The sequence below is a fragment of the Ovis aries genome, chromosome 3 (assembly GCF_016772045.2).
Source record: "Ovis aries strain OAR_USU_Benz2616 breed Rambouillet chromosome 3, ARS-UI_Ramb_v3.0, whole genome shotgun sequence".
Taxonomy (NCBI): domain Eukaryota; kingdom Metazoa; phylum Chordata; class Mammalia; order Artiodactyla; family Bovidae; genus Ovis; species Ovis aries.
The window spans coordinates 36,005,729-36,028,185 of record NC_056056.1 but is presented as its reverse complement, the minus strand read 5'-3'; the positions used below and the strand labels follow the sequence as shown (position 1 = coordinate 36,028,185).

Sequence of the window (22,457 nt, the reverse complement as noted above, 5' to 3'; positions counted from 1 at the left end):
TATGATGACCTCAAGATGTTTCATTTAACTTGCTAATCGCCCAGGTATCAGCACTCCTGCCATATGGCTCCAGCAATTCATACTGATGCTATGGACTCACATATTTATTAATTATGATGGAAAATTCCACCTAGAACATGGACAGGCACAATTAAAGTCTGTAGAAGTTACATTAATTAAGCCATAAGCTAGTATAACTATTCATGTTCCATATCTATAAAGAAGCTCATCATAAGTTCATAATCATTCCATTGGGAAACTGACAATTTGTGAGGAATGACTAGTTTATCAATAGGTGGTACTTCAATATTTTAGCAAATCAATATATCAGGAACAAACTTTTATTTTTTTAGAAAGAGTAAGATCTACGTGGTAGTTGAAAGACCAGATTCTTCAGGTCCAGTTAGGATGTGCGTCCTGGCTGTCTATGGGTTCTCAGATCTGTCTGTACCTCAGTGTCTCCATATACAAAATGAGGATAATAACGTCCCTTTCTCCCTGTCCCTCAGGGAGATTATAAACTGAAAGCACAAGCACTCCCTCTCACACCTCTTGAATTCCTTAATGAATTGGGTTGATTGTGGGGAGAATTTCAAAAGACGGCATGTGTCTCTATACGCCTGCCCTCCCACTAGTCCATCTGGTCCTCCCAGCTCCCCTTCTGTGCCGAGTGTGCTTCACCTGTCAGCTGTTTGATGACAGTAGCAAAAACTCTACCAGAACCAAGTCCTTTCAGCTCAAAAGAAGAGTGTGAAGACTCTCTGCTACACTTAGTGTTAAGAAATGAGCAACAGAGGAAGACATTTAATCAATTTGATGAATTCTTTTTCAAGTGTCTGGCCTCTCCATATAGTTTTTGATAAACTCTACAGCTCTAAGATATCACATAACCACAGATTAACTTTATTCCATAACACTTGGGGCTTTTACCTCCAGATTCACTGGGCGCACCACCAAAAATCCCCAGCGGCTCAGTGGTAAAGGATCTGCTTACAGTGCCGGAGTTGAAGAAGACACGAGTTCAATTCCTCGGTGGGGAATATCCCCTGGAGGAGGAAATGGCAACCCACTCCTGTATTCTTGCCTGGAGAATCTCATGGAAAGAGGAACCCAGCAGGGCTACAGTCCATGGGGCCGAAAAGAGGCAGACATGACTGAGCACACGTGTACCACTAAAAATTCTAAGTGATCAGGCTATTTTAACAGATTTTCCTCTAGTAATAGTAGAATTAAAATTCACATGAGCTTTGTAGACCTAAAACATGATGCTTATGAATTTAGACTACTCTGAATAACAGACTTCCCATGGCAAGATTCATAAAATGTATGAAGTGCGTTGTCAATCTGTCTTTAGCTAATGACTTTTTAATTGGGTCCCCAAAGAACACACAACTTGACTTTGCTAATTTCACTGCAGCAGATGGTTCCCTGTGCTATTGTGTGAACATAAAAAACAAAAACCAGAAATTCCTATAAACTTCCACAAGATGCCCTAAAATAAAAGATAATTATTGAGAACAAATAGTAAGGCTTCTATTGAGATTCTGTTTTGATTTAGTATCCTGAGTAGGTGTATTTAATTTTTAATGCACCACTCAAACACAAAGCTATTTTTAGCTCTAAGTTAATAACTTTTAAAACATTTGAAAAGCTCAGTGTAAAGAAATAATATGACATATTGTTTGTCCCCATTGTGTTGGGGGAGGGAGGAACATGGCTTCAGCGTTCAGTAAATGTAAATGAGCGTGTTACCTTTCCACGTAAAGATGGCACCACCAGGCTCGCCTCAGGAGAACCCCAGATACCGCATCTATCTGCAGTACTCTGCCCTGTCCATTCCGCAGATCCCTCTGTTTGACCTGTGCTCCAGCAGTTACCCCACTCCATTCATCTACAAAGGCCTACTGCCTCCCTGAAAGCAATTACTCAAAATAAGTTATCCTGCCATCACTAAAAGCCTCATTGGGCAGGCGAGTTTTTCAGCCAGTGTTAGTTGAAAGGCAGTCTTACTAAATGAACCCACTAAGCCTTAGTATATTAGTGCTCCCTAGAGCACTTACATTGTGAGCGGTTATTTGCCAGTACAGACGATTATCAGACTGATAAAAACCTCACCCGGTTGTAATATTTTGCATGGCTTAGCACTCATCGATTATTTGAGAAGTAGCATGCAGACCGAGTACAGGAGTTGAGTATAGGTATTAGACAGCAATTACCTACCTACATGACTCCAGCAAGTTAAAGTCTCACTTTCTCATTTAAGAACATAAGCAGTTTGGTCTCAAAGGCCCCCTTCCAGCTCTGAAGTCTGATTCTGCAAGACTTCACTTCTGTGTAAGGTAAATCCCAACATCTGGCCCACAGTTGGTAGGGGTGTGTATGTGTGTGTGTGTGAGAGAGAGAGAGACAGAGAGAGAGACTCTTAATTCATTCAAAGCGAAAGCCAATTAATTCAGTGCACAATGCCAGTGATGCAAAGTATATTTAATCTTCATTCAAAAGGAGACCAGAAAGAAGTTTAGCATCAGTTATCTGTTTATTGTTCTATTCAAAGATGTCTTTAATAAATCACAAAATCATTAACATAGCAAAATGAGGTTAATCCTAGATGGTTTCCTGGAAGAAGCAAAGCTGACACAGGACTATGAAAATCATCGTAATGACCTTCACACTCACCATGACACCACTTATTTCTCTTTTGTTACATGTGCTACAGTGGCAGCCTCATGAGCAAAGTAAAATCACGTGACTTATCACTTGAAGGTTCTCTTTCACCATGCCTAATACTCAATGACAGAGCTCATGTACTGTCTGTCCATGACCATTCCCAGAGTAACAGAGCCCATGATGAGCCACTTGTTGGAGACCAGGCGTGTCCATGGAGTCAGGCCTCCCTCAACAAACATCGTGGAACCATTTATGATGAGGAATTCATAGTAACTAGAGTCCTCTCTCCCAACCACCATCAGATTGGTTAGAATCTCTCTTCTCAACTTTGTGGAGACACCCACTGCCACTGGAGGGCAATTTTTAGAAAACTGCTGGATTAAATAGCTTTATAGTGGATCTAGAAATAAGGAATCCCCAAAAGATAGCCAATTCAAGGGCTATCCAAAACAGAAGACTGTGACAACTGCAGGCAATTTTCTACATGTTAGTGTATCTAACAGTTGAGAAAAAGATTTTTAAATGTTTTTTCTTTATTCCACAGTAATATTTATGTGGTATTTCTCAGTTCTCAGCGAAGTAAGATTAAAGATCAATTATTTTTCTTCATGAACGTAACCAGTAAGCAGCAGGTGATGTTTTGTAAAAGAAAGCGAACTAAAGCAGGACATGGACTGGATTTTCCTCTGTCTCAAATCAGGGAGTATGAAGTGAGACCCCAAGAAACCTCATGCTATTTCTTAATTCCCTAAGCTTTAGTCCCTGCAAGAAAGAGAAAAGATCGCTTGAGAAAAATCACAACATTTTTAAGAGGTACATATAATCTATTGGGATTCTTATTAGAAATTCATTTTTACTGGCAGGTTCAATAAAGGAGACTGAAAATGTTTACTTTCATCCTCTTCTCTGTTGTGTATAATGCAAAATCCACTTTCCCCTGCCATCAATATGGAATTTTTATGACTATTAAAATTCATTCAAAAATCCACATTAGGATATTCTCCCAAAGATATTGCATAGCAACACCTATCCTTCATAACGAAAACTGTCAGGGACAGCCAATATCATCAACACTGTTGACTAAGACTTAAGCTGAATCTCAGAAGTCACAGTAGACAAAGAATAAAAAGGATGACTTGAAACTGTGCACGTAATTTTAACATGATTCATTTCCATGTCAGTCTTATTTGATTTGTTACATGAAAAATCATTGATTTGGTCTTTGGGAAGGTAAGGGTTCTTCAAGTAATGCCTCTCTCAGGCTGGAGCTGAAAGAACTTAGCTTCTATGAGATCAACACAGGTCAAAGAGAACACTGCATGTAGATATTTAAACTTCCTAAACTTTAGGGATGCTTCAAATTCAGTTCAGCGCAAGTAGCTTCCTGAGACTCCCTATTTAATTTAATTTAATTTAATTTAATTTAATTTATCCAATTCAAACAACTCTGACAAAACATCCAGTCCTGAGACCGGTTCCTCTGAGAACAGAGGCATACAAAGTGTGCATGTGAAGACCTGAATATTTACAGGAGCAACAAGCTTGACACTTGGGGGTTCGTGAAGGATTTTAGAGCTGAAATTAAATCATATTCATGATCGATGGTCAAATGATGGTAGTGATCACTGGACACAGGTTATGTTTTAGCTAAACAGCCTCATTTAAACACCTAGAGTGTCTTTACTAACACAGCTCAGAACTTATAGCCAGCCCCTCCTCGGCATCAAGACCACACTTTCCAATTGGAACTAAAAAATGACAAGACCTACTGCTGCTTTATCATGAAAATTCTGTTATATTTTAAAGAATGAGAAGAAAAAAAGGATCCTACCCCTAATCCGTGCCTTTCTCCTCAAGGGAAAAGGCTATGAGCAGAAGAGTTTCATTTCTACCACACATAATGAAAATACATTGTCGTCAGTAATGTGCTCATCCACTCTAACTCCTCCACATAAATTTCTTTCTCCCTCCTGTAAAAAGGAGAACTAGCAAAAATTTTGCTATAAGAAAATTATTTTTGCCTATGCAAAGGCATCATATTCTGCTTGTAATAAAATCTTAACACAACTTACGTAACTTGTTCAAACCCCACACAGTCTCCATTAAGAATGTCTGTTGTGTATTCAAGCAGCTTATGTGACATTGTTTGTAAATAAGGGCCTATGTACCAAGGGATATTACTAACCAGTGACTAAAATCATTTGTGATAATGTGAGCTTTGTATTAACTACTATGTTTGTATAATAAATGAGTGTAGTAAAGCAAAGGGCATGAAGAAAAATAAAAAATTCTCCTACTTGCTTGTCATGCAATGAAATGTATTATATGTCTCTGAGTCAATCATTTAGATAACAAATGTCCAGTGAACAGTTAATTACTGGATCTATAGCCTAATTAAGATGATCCTAATGGTAGGTCTCTAGCCATTGGTCAATGTGGTTTAAATAACATCACATAGTCTAAATAGGTAGGTCCAAAATAAAACTCTGAAATAAAAATGCTTGACTCCAGAAACCAATGCTGTATACACGTGGCTGAGATCCAGTCCACCCTCTCTGTGTTAGAGCACACATGTTACTGTGTCCTCTGAATTAGCATCATAGCACAACGGAAATTCAGGGCTGGCCCAGGGAAAACAGATAGGCAATTAGGTGGCCACACTGTCCTTCCTGTCCCCTTTTCTGCCCTTGACACCCAGCACGTCACTGTCTGGGATGAAGGTGGGCTACCATGATTCAAACCTTTCTTGTCCCTTGTCCTCCCTTCCCAGCAAAACGTACCTGTCCGTGGCCTGGCCTCTCAAGCCCACCTGGCCGAAGCTGGTGCCCTCTACTGTAAACCATCGACGGCCTCCACTGCCTCGGTGCATTCAGCAGCATTTCCTCAGCAGGTACTAGGTACCAAGTACTATTCCAAGTGTTAGGGATGAAGCCATGAACAAAACAATTAGAACCCACCCCTCAATGAGCACAAAGCTGAACATAACCAAGGGTGGTAAATGCTAAGTAGAATGATAACGCGTGAGAGCGCTAAGAAGCTCAGGAGAGGACGGTGTGAGGGACTCACCACGGTTAGTGTCTCAGCTTAGACTGCAAATGTCTGTTTCTGAACACGTTTAAAGCACTTAAACATACTGCCACCAAATTACCTTAAAATACAGAAACAAAAGCCTTTCAGTAGGAGGTAGACACTTATTTATATATAATTTTAAATCTGTAAACTCAAAGTTTTCTATCCTACTCTAAATAAATGAAATCCCACTGGTATAAAAGGTAAGTAAGCAATTTTAGAAAACCACAGAAATATATTAATTTCTTAAATGACTCTCTGTGCATCAAAACAAAGGAGTAAGAAAGTAGCTGAAAACATAACTTTATTTGCTGAGTAGAAGCATGGCACTTTTTAAGACTCTCAATAGGTATAGGACAAATCCAAGTCATTACTGTAAGAAGAAAAAAAATTAAACACAAAGCATATGTAACCTGAGTACCTGAGAAAAGGTACGGCAGGCAGGGTCAATGACAACATGCCACTCCAAACCAAAACAGCTTCCCTTTTTATTAATGCTCAAGATGTGAACTTTGAATGACAGAAGCAAAACACAAATGAAAACACCTAATTTTTATGTTCAGTATATGTAAACATACACATTACATGGATTTAATAATCCTAATCTAATATGAGAACAATTGGTTGTCTAACCTCAAAATAAATTCAGTATTGACATTACTAACTTATAGGGTTTTGCATTTAACAGGAAGAATTATGGACACCCAAGTTCAGTGTAGTCATGGATTTCATGGTAATATATAAATAGAGTTTTTAAGAAATAAACTATATAATAAAATAAGTTTACTTTTGAATCGTAGTACAGTCACTTTCTTCAGTCAAAAATATTCCTTGATTATAAAGCAGCCTTACTTTGCAAATGTATTTCAGGAAAATAGCTCTAGCAATATTTGAAATTTCATACTTTTTAAAAAAAGGCAGCAAAGCAACAGAATTTAGATTTTAAACAGTATATTGCAAAATAGTTCAACGTATTCTTTCTAAAGCACACAGCAAGCTCCATTTTGAAGGATGCTTTTTATCTTATAAAGCAAACTGCTCTGATATTTCTGTGGTCATTTAGAGTCTGAATATCTACGATAAAAGATAAATCTTTGCACATATAGGACAAACTTCAATACATATCCACAACACAAATGTTTTGCATTATTACATCACTCTATTATGAAGCTTAGTTTGTTAACATGTACTCAAAAGGAAAATAAAGACATGATACAGCTCTGCAGCTTTATAACAGGCTGAATTCCACAACAATCGAAAACATGAAACCAGCAGCAACAGCAAAGGCAACACCAATCTTATGAATAATAAAACAAAACACCAAAAACCATAACCATTTAAATGAATAGCTACTACATTCTTAACATGTCTTAATTTGCTCTGTCTCAAATATATATTTTTTTATATTTTTCATCCCCAGAGGAAATGATGGCAAATTCTCCACAAAGAGGAAAGTGCATCTTGTTTTATTTTCAAAGTGCTTCGCGTGTGTGTTTTATAGATATGCCTAGTAAGGAAGTTAAATATGTGCAAATAGTTCCAATTGTGACTTGAATTCAGGAACCTAATCGTGGGAGTTGAAGCTCCTCCAGATGAGGCGGTCACCAACACAGAAAAAGATCTGAGCTGACACACTGGGCAGCAGCAAGAGCCCAGGCCACAGGTGGGGAGACCTACATTCCAGCTGGATGGTCTGGTGACCAGCTAGCTCATGAGGTCCTCCTCACCAGCTGGGAGGAGGTGAGGAGCAGCAGCTTCAGAACCCCGCGGCAGGAGAGGTCCAGCTCCAGAGCCCCGGGGGCCATCTACCCCCACAGCTCTTAAGTGTCTGTAGGTGGGATATTCCCAGAAGGGCAAATAACTAAACCCAAAGACAAGAAAAACGCACATCATCCAGCTGCTACTCTCGCCTTGTCCTCAATGGTACAGAAAGAAAAAAAAACTCCAGACAAGGCCATGTGATCGTCTTAACATTAACCAAAGCTAGTGAAAACCTGTACAATGATGGTATATGGAAAATCCACTATTCTGTGCAAAAATGAGACACAATAAGCAACATCAGTCAGTCACTCTTGGCACATTTTCCCCAAGTTTAAGAATTTTCTTGGGTCTAAAGCTTTAAAAGCTTTAAGGAAAAAAATCTTATTTTTACATTGTTTTAAGAGACCCATAATTCCTACAGTTCACATTTCGAGCTTTTTAAAGGGGTCTCTCTGAATTGTTATAATGTCTATATGAAGATAGTTGTATTTTCAAATTTTAAATAATGGCTAAATGAAGTAAACCATTAGTCATGGACTTTTTAGTGTGTGTGTGTGTGTGTGTGTGTGTGCGCGTGTGTAAGCTCATTTATTATAATACTGTAGAAGCCTAACTCAACAATTCTCATCCACCAACTTGGACCCGTTTATTCCCCGGTAGGTCACTCTGCTGGGCCTCACAAGCACCCCGTGGTTGGGCTTGCAGGTGAAGTACCGTTTGTCTCCCACTGCCCCGTCATTCTTTCCCTTGGGGCTTCGAAGCTCCAGGCCCAGCCAGATCCCTGAGGCGAAGTCAGTGGGGCCCACGTACCTCACGGTGGCCATCTCGTTGGAGCTGGTGAGGAGGACCTGGGAGCCCTCGTGCAGCTTCACGCTACCCTCCAGGCCGCCGGCCGTCGAGCTGCTGCTCCAGCTGCGGTGCAGGGGGGGTTTCGACCTGCGCACAGGGGACCGAGGGAGATGCTTCAGCATGAAGCCACGCGACGCCGTGTGCCATGCTCCCCTCCACGGCCAGGTCCACAAGTCACTCACCACACAGCATGCTCAGCATTCACAACTGGATCTTTCCTATCCTACGCAGCAATATTAGGATATACTGTTGCTTAAAGTTTTTCTCATTGGGCAATTTTAATGCTACCCTCACCTGGATTTAAGATTTCACTAGCAAATTATATATGTGCACACACATTTTATACCTATTTAATGAAGCAAAAAGAATGAAACCTGGTATTTGGCCGTGGTAAATTAAAATTACCTTTTGTTTACCTTTCAAATATTTCTTTACTTGAAAACCATTTTTAAAACTTAATCCACAGCTTTGGACATACACATACACCCCTTCTACGAAGGAACTCCAGTTACATTTAAGGGTTCGCCACTCCCCCTTGTCACTAACATCAGGAAGGATCTTAGTTGCCTAGAACAGGATTCCTCTCCTTTCCTCTACAACAAAACATTACTTACAAGGTACTGCCTCCAAGCACCTGCCACCCACATGACCTGATGACACAACTACCAGGCTTCCACATGCAGCCCAGACACGGCCTTATGCCAGTACTGCCTAGAGCTTCTTCCAGTCCCTGCAAGTAGCTAATCCTGAGACCTGCCCCCAGTAGAAATATGACCAGGATCTTGCTGCTCTATAACCTGAGACCTCCCAAAACAGTCACCCAGAAACCACCACCATGAAGCCATCCACCCACCGTCCACACCATCTCTCCACCAAGAGAAACCCTTATCCTGGCCACACAGCAGAGATAACAAAGAACCTGTTACCAAAACTACATGGAGCCTGACTGTGAGCAGAATCTGGGTCCTGCTTGTTTTCCATTTTATTTCACTCTCTGTATTTTTAAATACATTATCACACACTGCGTCTCATTTCTACATACTTCTACCTATTAATGCTGGAGAAAGAAAGAGCACTCTAATTTTCTGGGTAGGAAAACTGAGGTAAAAAGCCTGTCCTATGCCACATCCGATAAATCCGAGTTTTAAAATGCAATGGGAAAAAAAGATTATTTACCACGTTGAATGTACAAATATAATGATAAAGTTAACAAAGAAATACATAATACATGTGTGTGTGTGTGTGTGTGTGTGTGTGTGTGTGTGTGTGTGTATCCTCCCCAAAGTGATTATCTTTTGGCAACTTGATGAAATTACTCTGAATTTTACGTGACAGTATCTACCACTTCTTGAGCACTTACTATGTGCTAAACACATATATTATCTCATCCGACCTCACCCAACCAGTGAGGAATTAAAACAGTTAAGCTATATGCACAAGGTCAGAGAGGTGGCAAAGAGGAGCGCTGGTGTTCAGATCCGAGCTATTCAAGGACAAAGGCCAGGCTCTTGCTCACAACCACAATGAGTATTAATAATTGAGAAAATGTTGAAAGATAATAATATGGCAAAATTTACATTTTAAATAGATTATATTTCCTCAATAAGAGTATGCTTTAAAAAAAAAAAAAACAGAAAAAAAAGTTAAAAAAATTAAAAAACAGGTACTAGTGTCAATCTGTAGAAGGATGAGTAAAGCATCCTTTATTTTTATTTTCAAGGAAAACCAAAAAAAGTGTTGATATTTTCTTCTCATGTCAACACATCATCTTGTACATATCCATGCCTGCTGTATCATCCCCACGGTTCAGATCTCTCTCTCCTTCCCTGGTTTCTCTGTATCATGCTCTTTCACTCACCAACATCTTGCCACTGATTTTGATACCTCTCCCCCTTCGAAATTCTTTATATCCTGGTTGTCTCTTCTTAGTAATTTCTTCCATTCTGCCTAAGAACTCTTGAATATCTTCAACAAACTGGAGCATAAAGTTATTGCCCTTAAATTCTTTCAGCTAGTCAAGTGAGGAGACCAATTTCAAAATCTCACAGTCGGTAAAGGTTGTGAGGAAGGGGTAGAAACAAAACCAAATCCACCCAGCTCTGCTCAACTGTACCTGATAGTGCCTCAGTTCCCGTCAGGGTTCTCACGTGACATCTCAGCTCTTTGTGAGGCTTCCCAGTAACTTCAGACCAGCTGATTACATGAACTGCCTGACTGGTGCTCATCTGTTTGGTAAGTTCTCATGCATGGGCTGTAATTCCAGGTGGCTCTGAGGACCCCACATCTAGTGCATGTCCCTAACTCAGCTAGACGCTCCCCACTGCCTCCCGGGGCACAGTTCACAGAGTAACTGGAAGAATTTAAAATGGAAAAAAATAAAAAACTCCTTAACCCAATCAGTCTAGAAGAGCCTCATATTCCTCAAAAAAAAAACTTTTTTAAGTTTCTGAAAGTTTCAGATAACTATTAGATGAAATAAAGTGGGCCTGGGGGAAATAAATACAAATGAGAAAGAGAAAAAGGAGATTCTATCTACAAAGAAACAACAATAAAAGCCTTTTGAGCAGTACATTCTACAAGAGGAAGCAGGAATATTTTTTAAAATAATAGTAAGATTACCTTATGCAAATAGGCCTGACATTTCTTTTATGGACTCCCCAAAATAGTAAGTCGATTCTCTAATTAAGTAAACAGAGTGTAAAATCAATCCACCCTATTCAAAGATAACACAAAATGTAAATTCCTCCAACTTTTATTAATAGTACTAAGCCTCTTTGAAAATATATTCAGGATACTACCTTTAGTCATTGGTGGCATTTTTAATTGAGCTTGCAAAGGAGAGACGAAGAATTCTTCTCACTGACACACTCATCACACCTTTTCTCCTAGGTGTTAAAATTCTACCATGCAACGTAAAAGATACAAAATTCTACTTTTCTTCCTTCACAGAATCCTGTCATGTTCATCTTCAAAGATGTTTTTCTAAATCTTCTTAATACTCACTTGGCAAAAGCATTTCTTCTGTTAAGCTCTTTTTGGGAAGAAGCAGAAGTTGTACTGAAACTTCTCCTAAAACCTAAATATGAGAGTCAAGGTCAGAAGAGGAAAAATAAATCACAAATTCGCAGTTCTTGTTGAAAGTTCTTTTATCATTTCTTCTATAGACTCCTGTTTTACTAAATGGCTCTCTGAAAACAGGCAGAAAAGAAAGTAAGTGCATGTGGAGTGTAACATGAGTGCAGATTTCTTGACAACTGCTATTTCACCTTTCTTATCAAACCATGCACTACGTGATCATGACGCTACTTTCGGAAGCTTTTATTATAAACTTTCCTGAATACCAAACAAAATCAGATTATGCACTGATAGAGTTGAATCTTTTTACTCTCAAATATTATAATCTTGATAAATCACATTTAAAAATAGGATAAAAATAGTTTTAAGAACACTATTACTAAGTATATTGTGAACAATCAATTTCAGAGCTTCTGGTTTTTGGCATCCCCAAATGACAGAGTTCTTTAAAAAATAAAAAAAAAGAACAAGAAGACTTCACAAAAGGTAAATTTTTTAAAAGATGTGTTTAAAAAAGAATGGGATTTCCAATTCTGGCAGTTACAGCACACCAGATGTGCTGAATGAATCTCTTGAATGAAGCAAGTATAATTTAAAACAACAATAATCTTTAAAAAAAAGAAAAAAGAAAAATACTGTTGAGCTCATACAAGTGGCACAGTTCCAAAAAGGCCAAAAACCAAAAGAGAAACCATGAGAGGTTCCCCCCAAACAATCCACCACCCTGTACCCCAGGACTAGACTGACCCTCTGGAGAACCTGGGGCCTGCCAAGATGGGGTTCTGACAAAAGCGAGGGTCTTAAGCAGTTCATCCTCAGTGTAAAGTTAAATGAGAAACACAATGAAGCACCACTCAGATGAACACAAAGGAAAGCAGCCTGTGTCAACCCCACCAGGCAGAAGGCAATTCATTTTATCTGTGTAATATACAGGCAACAACACTGCAGAGAATGTAAATAAAGTTGGCAGTGCCTTGTAGGCAACTGGCAGAAGTAAATATAGGCGCACCTCAGAGATACTGCAGGGTCGGTTCCAGACCACCACAATAAAGCAAATATCTCAACAAAGTGAGTCACAGACTTTTTGGTTTCCCGGCATATATAAAAGTTTACACTACACTGTAGTCTATTAAGTGTGTGATAGCATTATGTCTTTAAAAAAAAATGCATGTACCTTAATGTAAAAATACCTTATTGCTAAATACTGCTATCCATCATCTGAGCCTTCAGTGAGTCACAATCTTTTTGTTGGTGGAAGGTCTTGCCTTGATGTTGATGCCTGTTGACTGATCAGGGTGAAGGTTGCTAAAAATTGGGGTGGCTGCAGCAATTTCTTAAAATAAGGCAACAGTGAAGCTTGCCACATCAATTGACTCCTTCACAAATGATTTCTCTGTGCAGCATGCCTGCTTGATAGCATTTTACCCACAGTAGAACTTCTTTCAAAATTGGAGTCAATCCACTCAAACCCTGCTGCTGCTGTATCAACTGAGTTTATGTACTGTTTGAAATCCTTTATCGTCATTTCAACAATCTTCACAGCATCTTCACCAGGAGTAGATTCCCCCTCCACAAGCCACTTTCTCTGTTCATCCACAAGAAGCAATATCTCATCTGTTCCAGTTTTATTATGCTGCTGCTGCTAAGTCACTTCAGTCGTGTCTGACTCTGTGCGACCCCATAGATGGCAGCCCACCAAGCTCCCCTGTCCCTGGGATTCTCCAGGCAAGAACACTGGAGTGGGTTGCCATTTCCTTCTCCAATGCATGAAAGTGAAAAGTGAAAGTGAAGTCACTTAGTCGTGTCCGACTCTTAGCGACCCCATGAACTGCAACCTACCAGGCTCCTCCATCCATGGGATTCTCCAGGCAAGAACACTGGAGTGGGTGCCATTTGCTTCTCCAATGCATGAAAGTGAAAAGTGAAAGTGAGGTCGCTCAGTCGTGTCTGACTCTTAGCAACTGCAGCAATTCAGTCACATCTTCAGGCTCCATTTCTAGCTCTCTTGCTATTTCTACCACATCTCCAGTTACTTCTTCCACTGAAGTTGTGAACCCCTCAACGTCATTCATGAGGACTGCAATCAACTTCTGCCAAATTTCCATTAATGTTGATATTTGAACCTCCTCCCATGAATCATGAATATTTTTAATGGCACCTAAAGTGGTGAATCCTTTCCAGAAGGTTTTCAATGAACTTTGCCCAGATCTAAGAGAAGAATCTCTATCTCTGGTAGCCATAGCTTTATGAAAAGAATTTATTAAATACTAAGAGTTGGAAGTATCAAAATGACTCCTTGACTCACAGGATGGATGTTGTGCTAGCAGGCATGAAAACAACATTAATTTTATTGTCCATGTCCATCATGAGCTCTTGGGTGACCAAGTGCTTTGTCAATGAGCAGTAATATTTTGAAAGGAATCTTTTTTTCTGAGCAGTAGGCCTCAACAGTGAGCTTAAAATATTCAGTAAGCCATGTTATAAATAGATGTGCTGTCCTCCAGGCTTTATTGTGCCATTTATAGAGCACAGGCAGAGTAGATTTAACATAATTCTTAAGCACCCTAAGATTTTCAGAATGGTAAATGGGCACTGACTTCAACAAAGTTACCCACTGCGTTAGCCACTAACAGGGAAGTCAGCCTAGACTTCCTTGATGGCCCAGTGGCTAAGACTTTGAGCTTCCAATGCAGGGAGCCCTGGTTTGATCCCTGGTCCGGGAACTAGATCCCACATGCCACAGCTTAGAGTTTTCATACCACAACTAAAGAGCCCACATGTCACAATTAAGACCTGATGCAGTCAAATCAATCATTTTCTTAAAAGGCTACCCCTTCTTTGAAGCCTCATATTGACTTCTCCTCTTTAGCTGTGAAAGTCCTAGATGACATCTTCTCCAATACAAGACTGTATCATCTACACTGAGGGATTCCCAGGTGGCTCAGTGGTAGAGAATCCACCTGCCAAGGTAGGAGACATGGGTCCAATCCCTGGGTTGGAAAGGTCCTCTGGAGGAGGAAATGGCAATCCACTCCAGTATTCTTCCCTGGAAAAATCCCATGGACAGAGCAGCCTGGTGAGCTACAGTCCATGGGGTTGCAAAGAGTTGGACAGGACTGAGCACACACATGTACCCATGTCTACAGTGAAAACCCACTGTTTAGTGGAGCCACTTTCATTAATGAGCTAGCCAGATCTTCTGGATAACTTGCTTCAGCTTCTACATCAGCACGTGCTGCTTCACTTTGTGCTTTGACCTTATGGAAACGGCTTCTTTCCTTAGACCTCATCAATAAACCTCTTCTGACTTCAAATCTTTTCTTCTGCAGCTTCCTCACCTCTCGCGGCCTTCACAGAATTGAAGAGAGTTTAGGGCCTTGCTCTGGATTAGGTTTTGGCTTCAGAGAATGTTGTGGCTGCTTTGATCTTCTCTCCAGACCATTAAACCTTTCTCTGCATCAGCAATAAGGTTGTTTCTTACCATCTGCATGCTCACTTTAGTTTCCTTCAAGAACTTTTCCTCTGCAGTCACAACATGGCTAACCGTTGGTACAAAAGGCCAGCTTTTGACCTATCTCTGCTTTTGACGTGCCTTCCCCACTAACTGTAATCATTTCCAACTTTTGATTTAAAGTGGGAGACGTGAGACTTTTCCTTTCCTTGAACACTCAGAGGCCATTGTAGGGTTCTTCATTGTCCTACTTTCAATACTGTTGGTTTTCAGGGGACGGGGAGGCCCAAGAAGGGGGAACGAGATGGAGTAACAGCCAGTTGTGGAGCAAGTCAGAACAACAACATGTATTGATTCAGTTCAGTTCGGTCGTTTCAGTTGTATCCGACTCTTTGTGACCCCATTGACTGCAGCACGCCAGACTTCCCCGTCCATCATCAACTCTCGGAGTTTACTCAAACTCATATCCATTGAGTCGATGATGCCATCCAACCATCTCATCCTCTGTCGTCCCCTTCTCCTCCCACCTTCAATCTTTCCCAGAATCAGGGTCTTTTCCACTAAGTCAGGTCTTCGCATCAGGTGGCCAAAGTACTGGAGTTTCAGCTTCAGCATCTGTCCTTTCAATGAACATTCAGGACTGATTTCCTTTAGGATGGACTGGTTGGATCTCCTTGCAGTCCAAGGGACTCTCAAGAGTCTTCTCCAACACGACAGTTCAAAAGCATCAATTCTTTGGCACTGACCTTTCTTTATAGTACAGCTCTCACATCCATACATGACTACTGGGAAAACCATAGCCTTGACTAGATGGACCTTTGTTGATTTATTGATCAGATTTGCCATTTTATATGAACGAGGTTCACCATGCCTCAAAACAACTACAACAGTAACGTCAAAGATTACTGATGGCAGATCCACCACAAAATATGTCATAATAGCAAAAACGTCTGGGGCTTCCCTGGTGGCTCGCTGGTAAGGAATCAGCCTGCCAATGCAGGAAACATGGGTTCAATACCTGGTCTGGGAAGTTGCCACGTGTTACGTAGCAACTAAACCCATGTACCATAGCTCTTGAGCCTGTGCTCTAGAACCTGGGAGCCTACGTGCTGCAACTGCTGAAGCCCACGCACCCTAGGCCTGAGCTCTACACCAGGAGAAGCCACCACAATGGGAAGCCGCCATCTGCCACAGCCAGAGATATGCCTGTGCAGCAGCACAGACCAGCACAGCCAAAAATGAAACTTAAAAAAACTGATGTTAAAAAAGAGTTTAAAATTTCAAATTTAACCCCTGTCTCTGGGTTAAAATGCAACCCAGAGGCATAAAGTAAGCACAGTGCTGCTGGGAAAATGATGCTGAGAGACTTGCTCAAGGCAGGTTACCACAAACCTTCTATTTGTAAAATATATATATATACATATATATATAATATCTGAGAAGCACAAAAAAAGCAAAGCACCATAAAACAAGATATGCCTGTATAATCTTCTTGAGAGGCATCAACTCAGGCTTCAGAGAATTTCCATATATTAAATTCTAAGTAGGTAAAATAAGTATTTCACAATAAATTACAAAGCGCACAAGGAAAGAAAGTGCCACAAGTTAGGCTCAACAGAAGTAGATGGCAGAATCAAACTCATTAAGATTTCAGATATTAAAATATTAAACATAAAAGGTAATAATATTTAAAATGCTTAATAACATAAAAGAAAAAAATCTTGAAAATATAGAAAAAGAATAAGTGACAATAAGTAACAACCACACAGACTTACAAAAAGAAAACAAATGAAAAATGTATAATTAAAAGCCTTTGTGGCTGAATTAGGCAGTAGAATAAACATAGCTGAAGAAAGAAACAGAAAGGTAACTCTGAAAATATCCAGAATGTAGTCAAGAAAGAGAATGTTCTGAGAAATGTAAACTAGGCATGGGAAAGTGAAAAACTGGACTATCCCACTCATCAGAGTTTCAGAAGGAGATAATAAAGAGCATGAAGAAAGAAATATTTTCAGGATATGAAGAAGAATTTTACAGAGTAAATCAAAGATACTAATTCCCAGATCCAGGAGGACCCAAGATGCCAAACAGAATAAACAAAGGGAAGTCTCCACCTAGACACAATGAGAGTAAAACTGTACAAAATAGAGCAAACAGAAAGGATCTTAAAAAGCAGGCAAAAAGCGAAGATAAAACATCTACCATCACTTCATGGCAAACAGATGGGGAAACAACAGAAACAGAGACAGACTTTATTTTCTTGGGCTCCAAAGTCACTGCAGATGGTGACTGCAGCCATGAAATTAAAAGATGCTGCTCCTTGGAAGAAAAGCTATGATCAACTTTGACAGCATATTGAAAAGAAGAGACATTACTTTGCCAACAAAGGTCAGTATAGTCAAAGCTATGGTTTTTCCAGTAGTCATGTATGGACGGATGTGAGAGTTGGACTCAGAAAGCTGAGCGCCGAAGAATTAATGCTTCTGAACTGTGGTGCTGGAAAAGACTCTTGAGAGTCCCTTGGACTGCAAAGAGATCCAACCAGTCTATTCTAAAGGAAATTGGTGCTGAATATTTATTCATTGGAAGGACTGATACTGAAGCTGAAGCTCCAATACTTTGGCCACCTGATGTGAAAACCTGACTCAGTGGAAAAGACCCTGATGCTGGGAAAGATTGAAGGCAGGAGGAGAAGAGGACAACAGAGGATGAGAGGGTTTGATGGCATCACCGACTCAGTGGACATGAGTTTGAGCAAGCTCTAGGAGTTGATGATGGACAGGGAAGTCTGGCGTGCTGCAGTCCATGGGGTCACAAAGAGTTGGACACAACTGAGTAACTGAAATGAACTGAACTGAAACCACCTACAATGGTACAGATTAGACAGACTCATAGCTGACTCCTCAAAACACTCTCAGAAGACAGAGACAGAAGAATGATAATGTCAATGTCCAGGGAGAAAACAGCTTTCAAACTAAAAATTCCATCAACTTTTATTTTTACCTGGTAAAACTATCATTAGGAAAGACAGTTAAAAACTGAGAGCATTTGCTACCAATAGAAATTTTTAAGAATACAAATGAGTTAAAAACAAAATGATTTCAAGAGGAAATTCAGAGGATTTACGACTGAAGATATTGGTAAATATGTATAGGCAAATTAAATAAATAACAATTATATAAAAACTATTATAATAATGTGAGATTTTTGAGGAAAATAAAGTAGAAACAGAAAACTCAATTTATAAGGATTTTCTATTATGTGGAAAAGAGTAAACATAATAATTGACTTTAGGCTTTGTTAAGTATGTATGTCAAAGTACCTACAGTAATTACTATGAAGCATATTTATAGAGCATAACTTTTATACAAGTAGAAAACAAAATGAGAAAAATAGAGAGTAGGAATATAAACAGATGAAGTCAAGAGAGAAAAACATTTAAGTACAAAAAAGTTGAAATACTAGAAAAAAATAAATAACATAAATAAATCCAAATATATTAGTTATACAATGAATGCAAATAGGTAAAACTCTCAGATTAAGTGACAAAGATTGTCATTTTTTTAAGTAAATCCAGTTATATTCTATTTAGAAGATATTCCAAAAACATGAGGATATAGAAAGATTAGGCAATGGCTAGAAAAAAAGTTTTTAGACAAAAACTTAACCACAAGAAGGCTGATACAAGGTAAAGAGAATTACTATAAAGCAATACCACTGACATTAACACCAAAATGGAAGAACCATGTTGGTATAAATATAATAAAATGCACATAAAATCTATATTAGGAAAACTATAAAACTGATGAAAGAAATCAAAGATCTAAATATATCAATGGGTAGGAAAATTCAATACTGTTAAGCCATCAGTTCTTCACAATTTCATCTATACATTCAATGCAATCCCAATGAAAATACCAGCAAATTATTTTGTAGCCATCAATAAACCAGTTGCAATGTTTACATAGAAAGGCAAAAAGCCCAGAATAACCAACACTAAATTGAGGAAGATGATCAAAGTCTATTACTACAATTGAAGAATTTCTATAAAGCTATAGTAATTAAGACAATGTGGTATTAGCAAAGAAAAAGACAAATAGATCAACAGAACAGAATAAAGGGCCCAGAAATAGACTCACACAAAACACAGTCAACTGCTCTTTGACAAAAGAGCAAAGGCAATTCAACAGAGAAAAGACAGTCTTTTCAACAATATGCTGGACCAACCAACATTTGCATCCCAAAAAAAAAAAAAAATCTAGACATAGACTTATACCTTTCACAAAACTTAACTCAATGAATCATAGATATAAATGTAAGACACAAAACTATAAAACTTCTAGAAGATAACATAGGAGAAAATTAGGGTAACCTTGGGTTTGGTGAAGACATTTTCAATACAAAACCAAAAGCACAAGTCATGAAAGAAAAAAATTGATAACCTGGACTTCATTAGAATTAAAAACTTCTGCTCTATGACAGACACTGTTAAGACGATGAAAAGCCAAGTCACAAAATAAGGAAAAACATAAGTTTGCTATTTTGACTACTTAAAAATTAAAAGCTTCGCTCATCAAAAGACATCAAAAAGGGGAAGGAAAGGGGACAAAAGACAAGCCAAAAAAAGGGGAAAGATTCTTGCAACAAACAAAACTGACAAAATATTAGCACCCAAAATATATAAAGAAACCCACAAATTAATAAGATAAAAACAAACTAACCCCTCCCAAAAAATAATGAGCAGAAGACCTGAACAGGTATGTCATAAAAAAGGCAATGTATGGGGTCCATAAACATGGAAGCGGGCTCAACTTCATTTGTAATCTGAAAACCGCAAATTGAAACCACAAGGAGATGCCAGATACATCCTTCAGATGGGCAAAGACTTCTAAATCAAAAGGGACTACTGTTGCTGAGGTGAGGAGTGACAGAGACTCTCATTCATTCCCATGTGGACAGTCTGAGACACTAGGAAGGCTGACGATATGGATATCCCATGCCTGGCAATCCTAGAGGAACTTTTGTAAATGTGGATAATGGCATAGGTTCTGAATAGTCAAAAACAGGATATAACTCAAATATAGAATGGATATTGCATTTTAGGGCTTCTCAGATGGTGCTAGTGGTAAAGAACCTGCCTGCCAATGCAGGAGACATAAGAGACGTGGGTTCGATCCCTGGGTTGGGACAATCCCCTGGAGGAAGGCATGGCAACCCACTCCAGTATTCTTGCCCCATGGACAGAGGAGTCTGGTGGGCTACAGTCCATAGGGTCACAATGAGTCAGACATGACTAAAGCAACTTAGCAAGCACAATATATTTTAATGGAACATTACATAGCATGACTTCCCAGATGGCTCAGATGGTAAAGAATCTGCCTGCAATGTGGGAGACCTGGGTTCGATCCCTGGGTCAGAAAGATCCCCTGGAGAAGGGAATGGCAACACACTCCAGGATTCTTGCCTGGAGAATCCCATGAACAGAGAAGGCCAGCAGGCTATAGTCGATGGGGTCACAAAGAGTCAGACATGACTTAGCAATTAAACTACCATCACCTCTACACAACACATACAATGCAAGATACCTGGAGACAGGGTATATGAAAAAGGGAGGCAGATGAGACTGGGCAATACTCAGGACTTACAGGTAATCATCTTTGGCCATGGGGTGGATAATAGATATCACTTTATGATTACATAGCTATACAAATATATTTCATACATTCTTCTATATACACATACACTTTACAATTAAAAAAATGTTCAATAAAGGAAAAGGAAAGAAATAATTATTAGGAACACAAAATCATAATCTTACCAGGATAAGAATGATTCTGTTTATTTGAAGAAATTTCTGAAAGAGTATCCAGGGAATCTGTTACTCTGTGAATAAAAGAAGGAATGCAAATCTAAGTAGAAGCAGCTGGTCTTCATATTTAAGACTGGTGCTTAACTGAGGGTTTCACAACAATGGCTATATTGCTCTTTTTTTAACTTTTTGATTTGTATTGGGGTATAGTCAACTGACTGCTATGATAGTCTCTGGTGGGCAGAGAAGGAACTCAGTCATACAAATACATGTATTCAATGGTCATTTCTTGTTTTACTCACTGAACAAGCATTTACTGAGTATTTGTTAATAAGCCAGAAGTGAATTTCAATTTAGCACCAGAGATAGGCACTAATCAGACAGAAGAGGTCCTTGTTATATAAGGATAGCAAGTACAGAGAAAGTCAGCTTCAAGTGAATTCATTTCAAATAGGGACCCAACTTTGCTTTTTGGGAGTTTTATTTTCAAAGATGGAACTAAAAACGGTGAAAATTTATTTTACGTTAAATATAACAAATGTTAGGTTATAATTATAAAAACATTACATTTTTATATTGAAAAAAGACGTCAGCTGAGTCTGTGTATATATGTGATTTTTCTTATAAAACCAACATCCTTTATGTTATACTTGACTCTAAGCACAATCATAAAGGACATAGTCTTTACGCGTCTATTTTCTTGATATTCAAATCATTCCTTATTTTTCAAAAGCCAATCCTATCTCATTTTCTTTCAACTGTTTACTGACCTAAACCAGAAAAGTCTTCATTCTGTCCATCACTTGTTCCAGCACACTTTGTTACCATAAAGAAATCCTGCAACTCTTGCATTAATTGTAACTTCATCTTGCAATCCACGTGCATCATCTTCACATGACACATAACACAGAGCAATCAATGAGAAACTAATGAACGCAGAGAATATGACTTGATGAAGCAGAGAGGTACTTGAATTTAGTTGTGATGGAGAGTCGAAAACTTAATTCTAAAAGTGATCAGTTCATTAGTAAGAAGTACCTAATGGTATGAACTACGAATAAGAAAATTAATACTATGCTGATAAAAACCACTTGAGCAAAAAAAAGAGAGAGAGAGAGAGATTAGATCTAGTCACTGAGTCTCAGAATTTCTCTAAAGAAATACTGGCTTTTATATATGTTGATAGAAGAAAAGGAATTAGCTAGATGATAGTTGGGTAATAGTAGAAAGCCATCCAAGCAAAGGAAGTAATCTGTGCAAAGATTCCGGGACAGGGGCACGTTTTTTTTTAATGGAAATGTTTTTTTTAAAAAGAAACAAACAAAAAAAAAGGCCAGCAACAATCTGGGGAGGAGAGTGATGCAAGGTGAGGTTGTGATTGGTCACTATCACAGTTAACAACTGTTCTCAGGAGTCCCTTCATGAAGATCAGTGTGATCGTTAAAGAGCTCCCAAGCTGGTTTAAATTAGAAACTCCTCAAAATCAGGCATCATGTCTGTTTTATTTGCTTATAGAATGCCGAGCACAGCACAAAGTGCTAAAAGACACTTAATAGTATTTGATGATGATGAATGAGACAATCAGAAGATGACAGGAAGACAGCTGGTTGGAGACAGCAGTTCATTTAGAGAGAGCCGTGCTTCGTCTAAGATGAGGGGGCTGCTTTTAAATGAATCACCTTAAAGAAGACCAAATAGATACCAAAAAAAAAAAAAAGAAAGCAAAAAATGTGTGTTCTATAAACAAAGCAAGAAAAAGAAGATAAAACTTGGAGA

At 38.9% G+C, this 22,457-nt stretch overlaps 1 protein-coding gene across 8 annotated transcripts in view; it reads right to left on the bottom strand.

The window, feature by feature from the left end:
- Nucleotides 1–6,023: 6,023 nt before the first annotated feature.
- CLIP4 (CAP-Gly domain containing linker protein family member 4) overlaps nt 6,024–22,457 on the bottom strand; it is a 69,329-nt gene continuing 52,895 nt past the window's right edge. For all 8 annotated transcript variants that reach the window (XM_060413840.1, XM_060413839.1, XM_060413838.1 and 5 more), the window contains 3 exons: nt 20,691–20,755; nt 11,350–11,422; nt 6,024–8,433 (listed from right to left, as the gene is read on the bottom strand). In XM_060413840.1, coding sequence (XP_060269823.1) covers nt 8,112–8,433; nt 11,350–11,422; nt 20,691–20,755 — 460 coding nt within the window. In that variant the 3' untranslated portion in view covers nt 6,024–8,111. The remainder of the gene's footprint in view (nt 8,434–11,349; nt 11,423–20,690; nt 20,756–22,457) is intronic.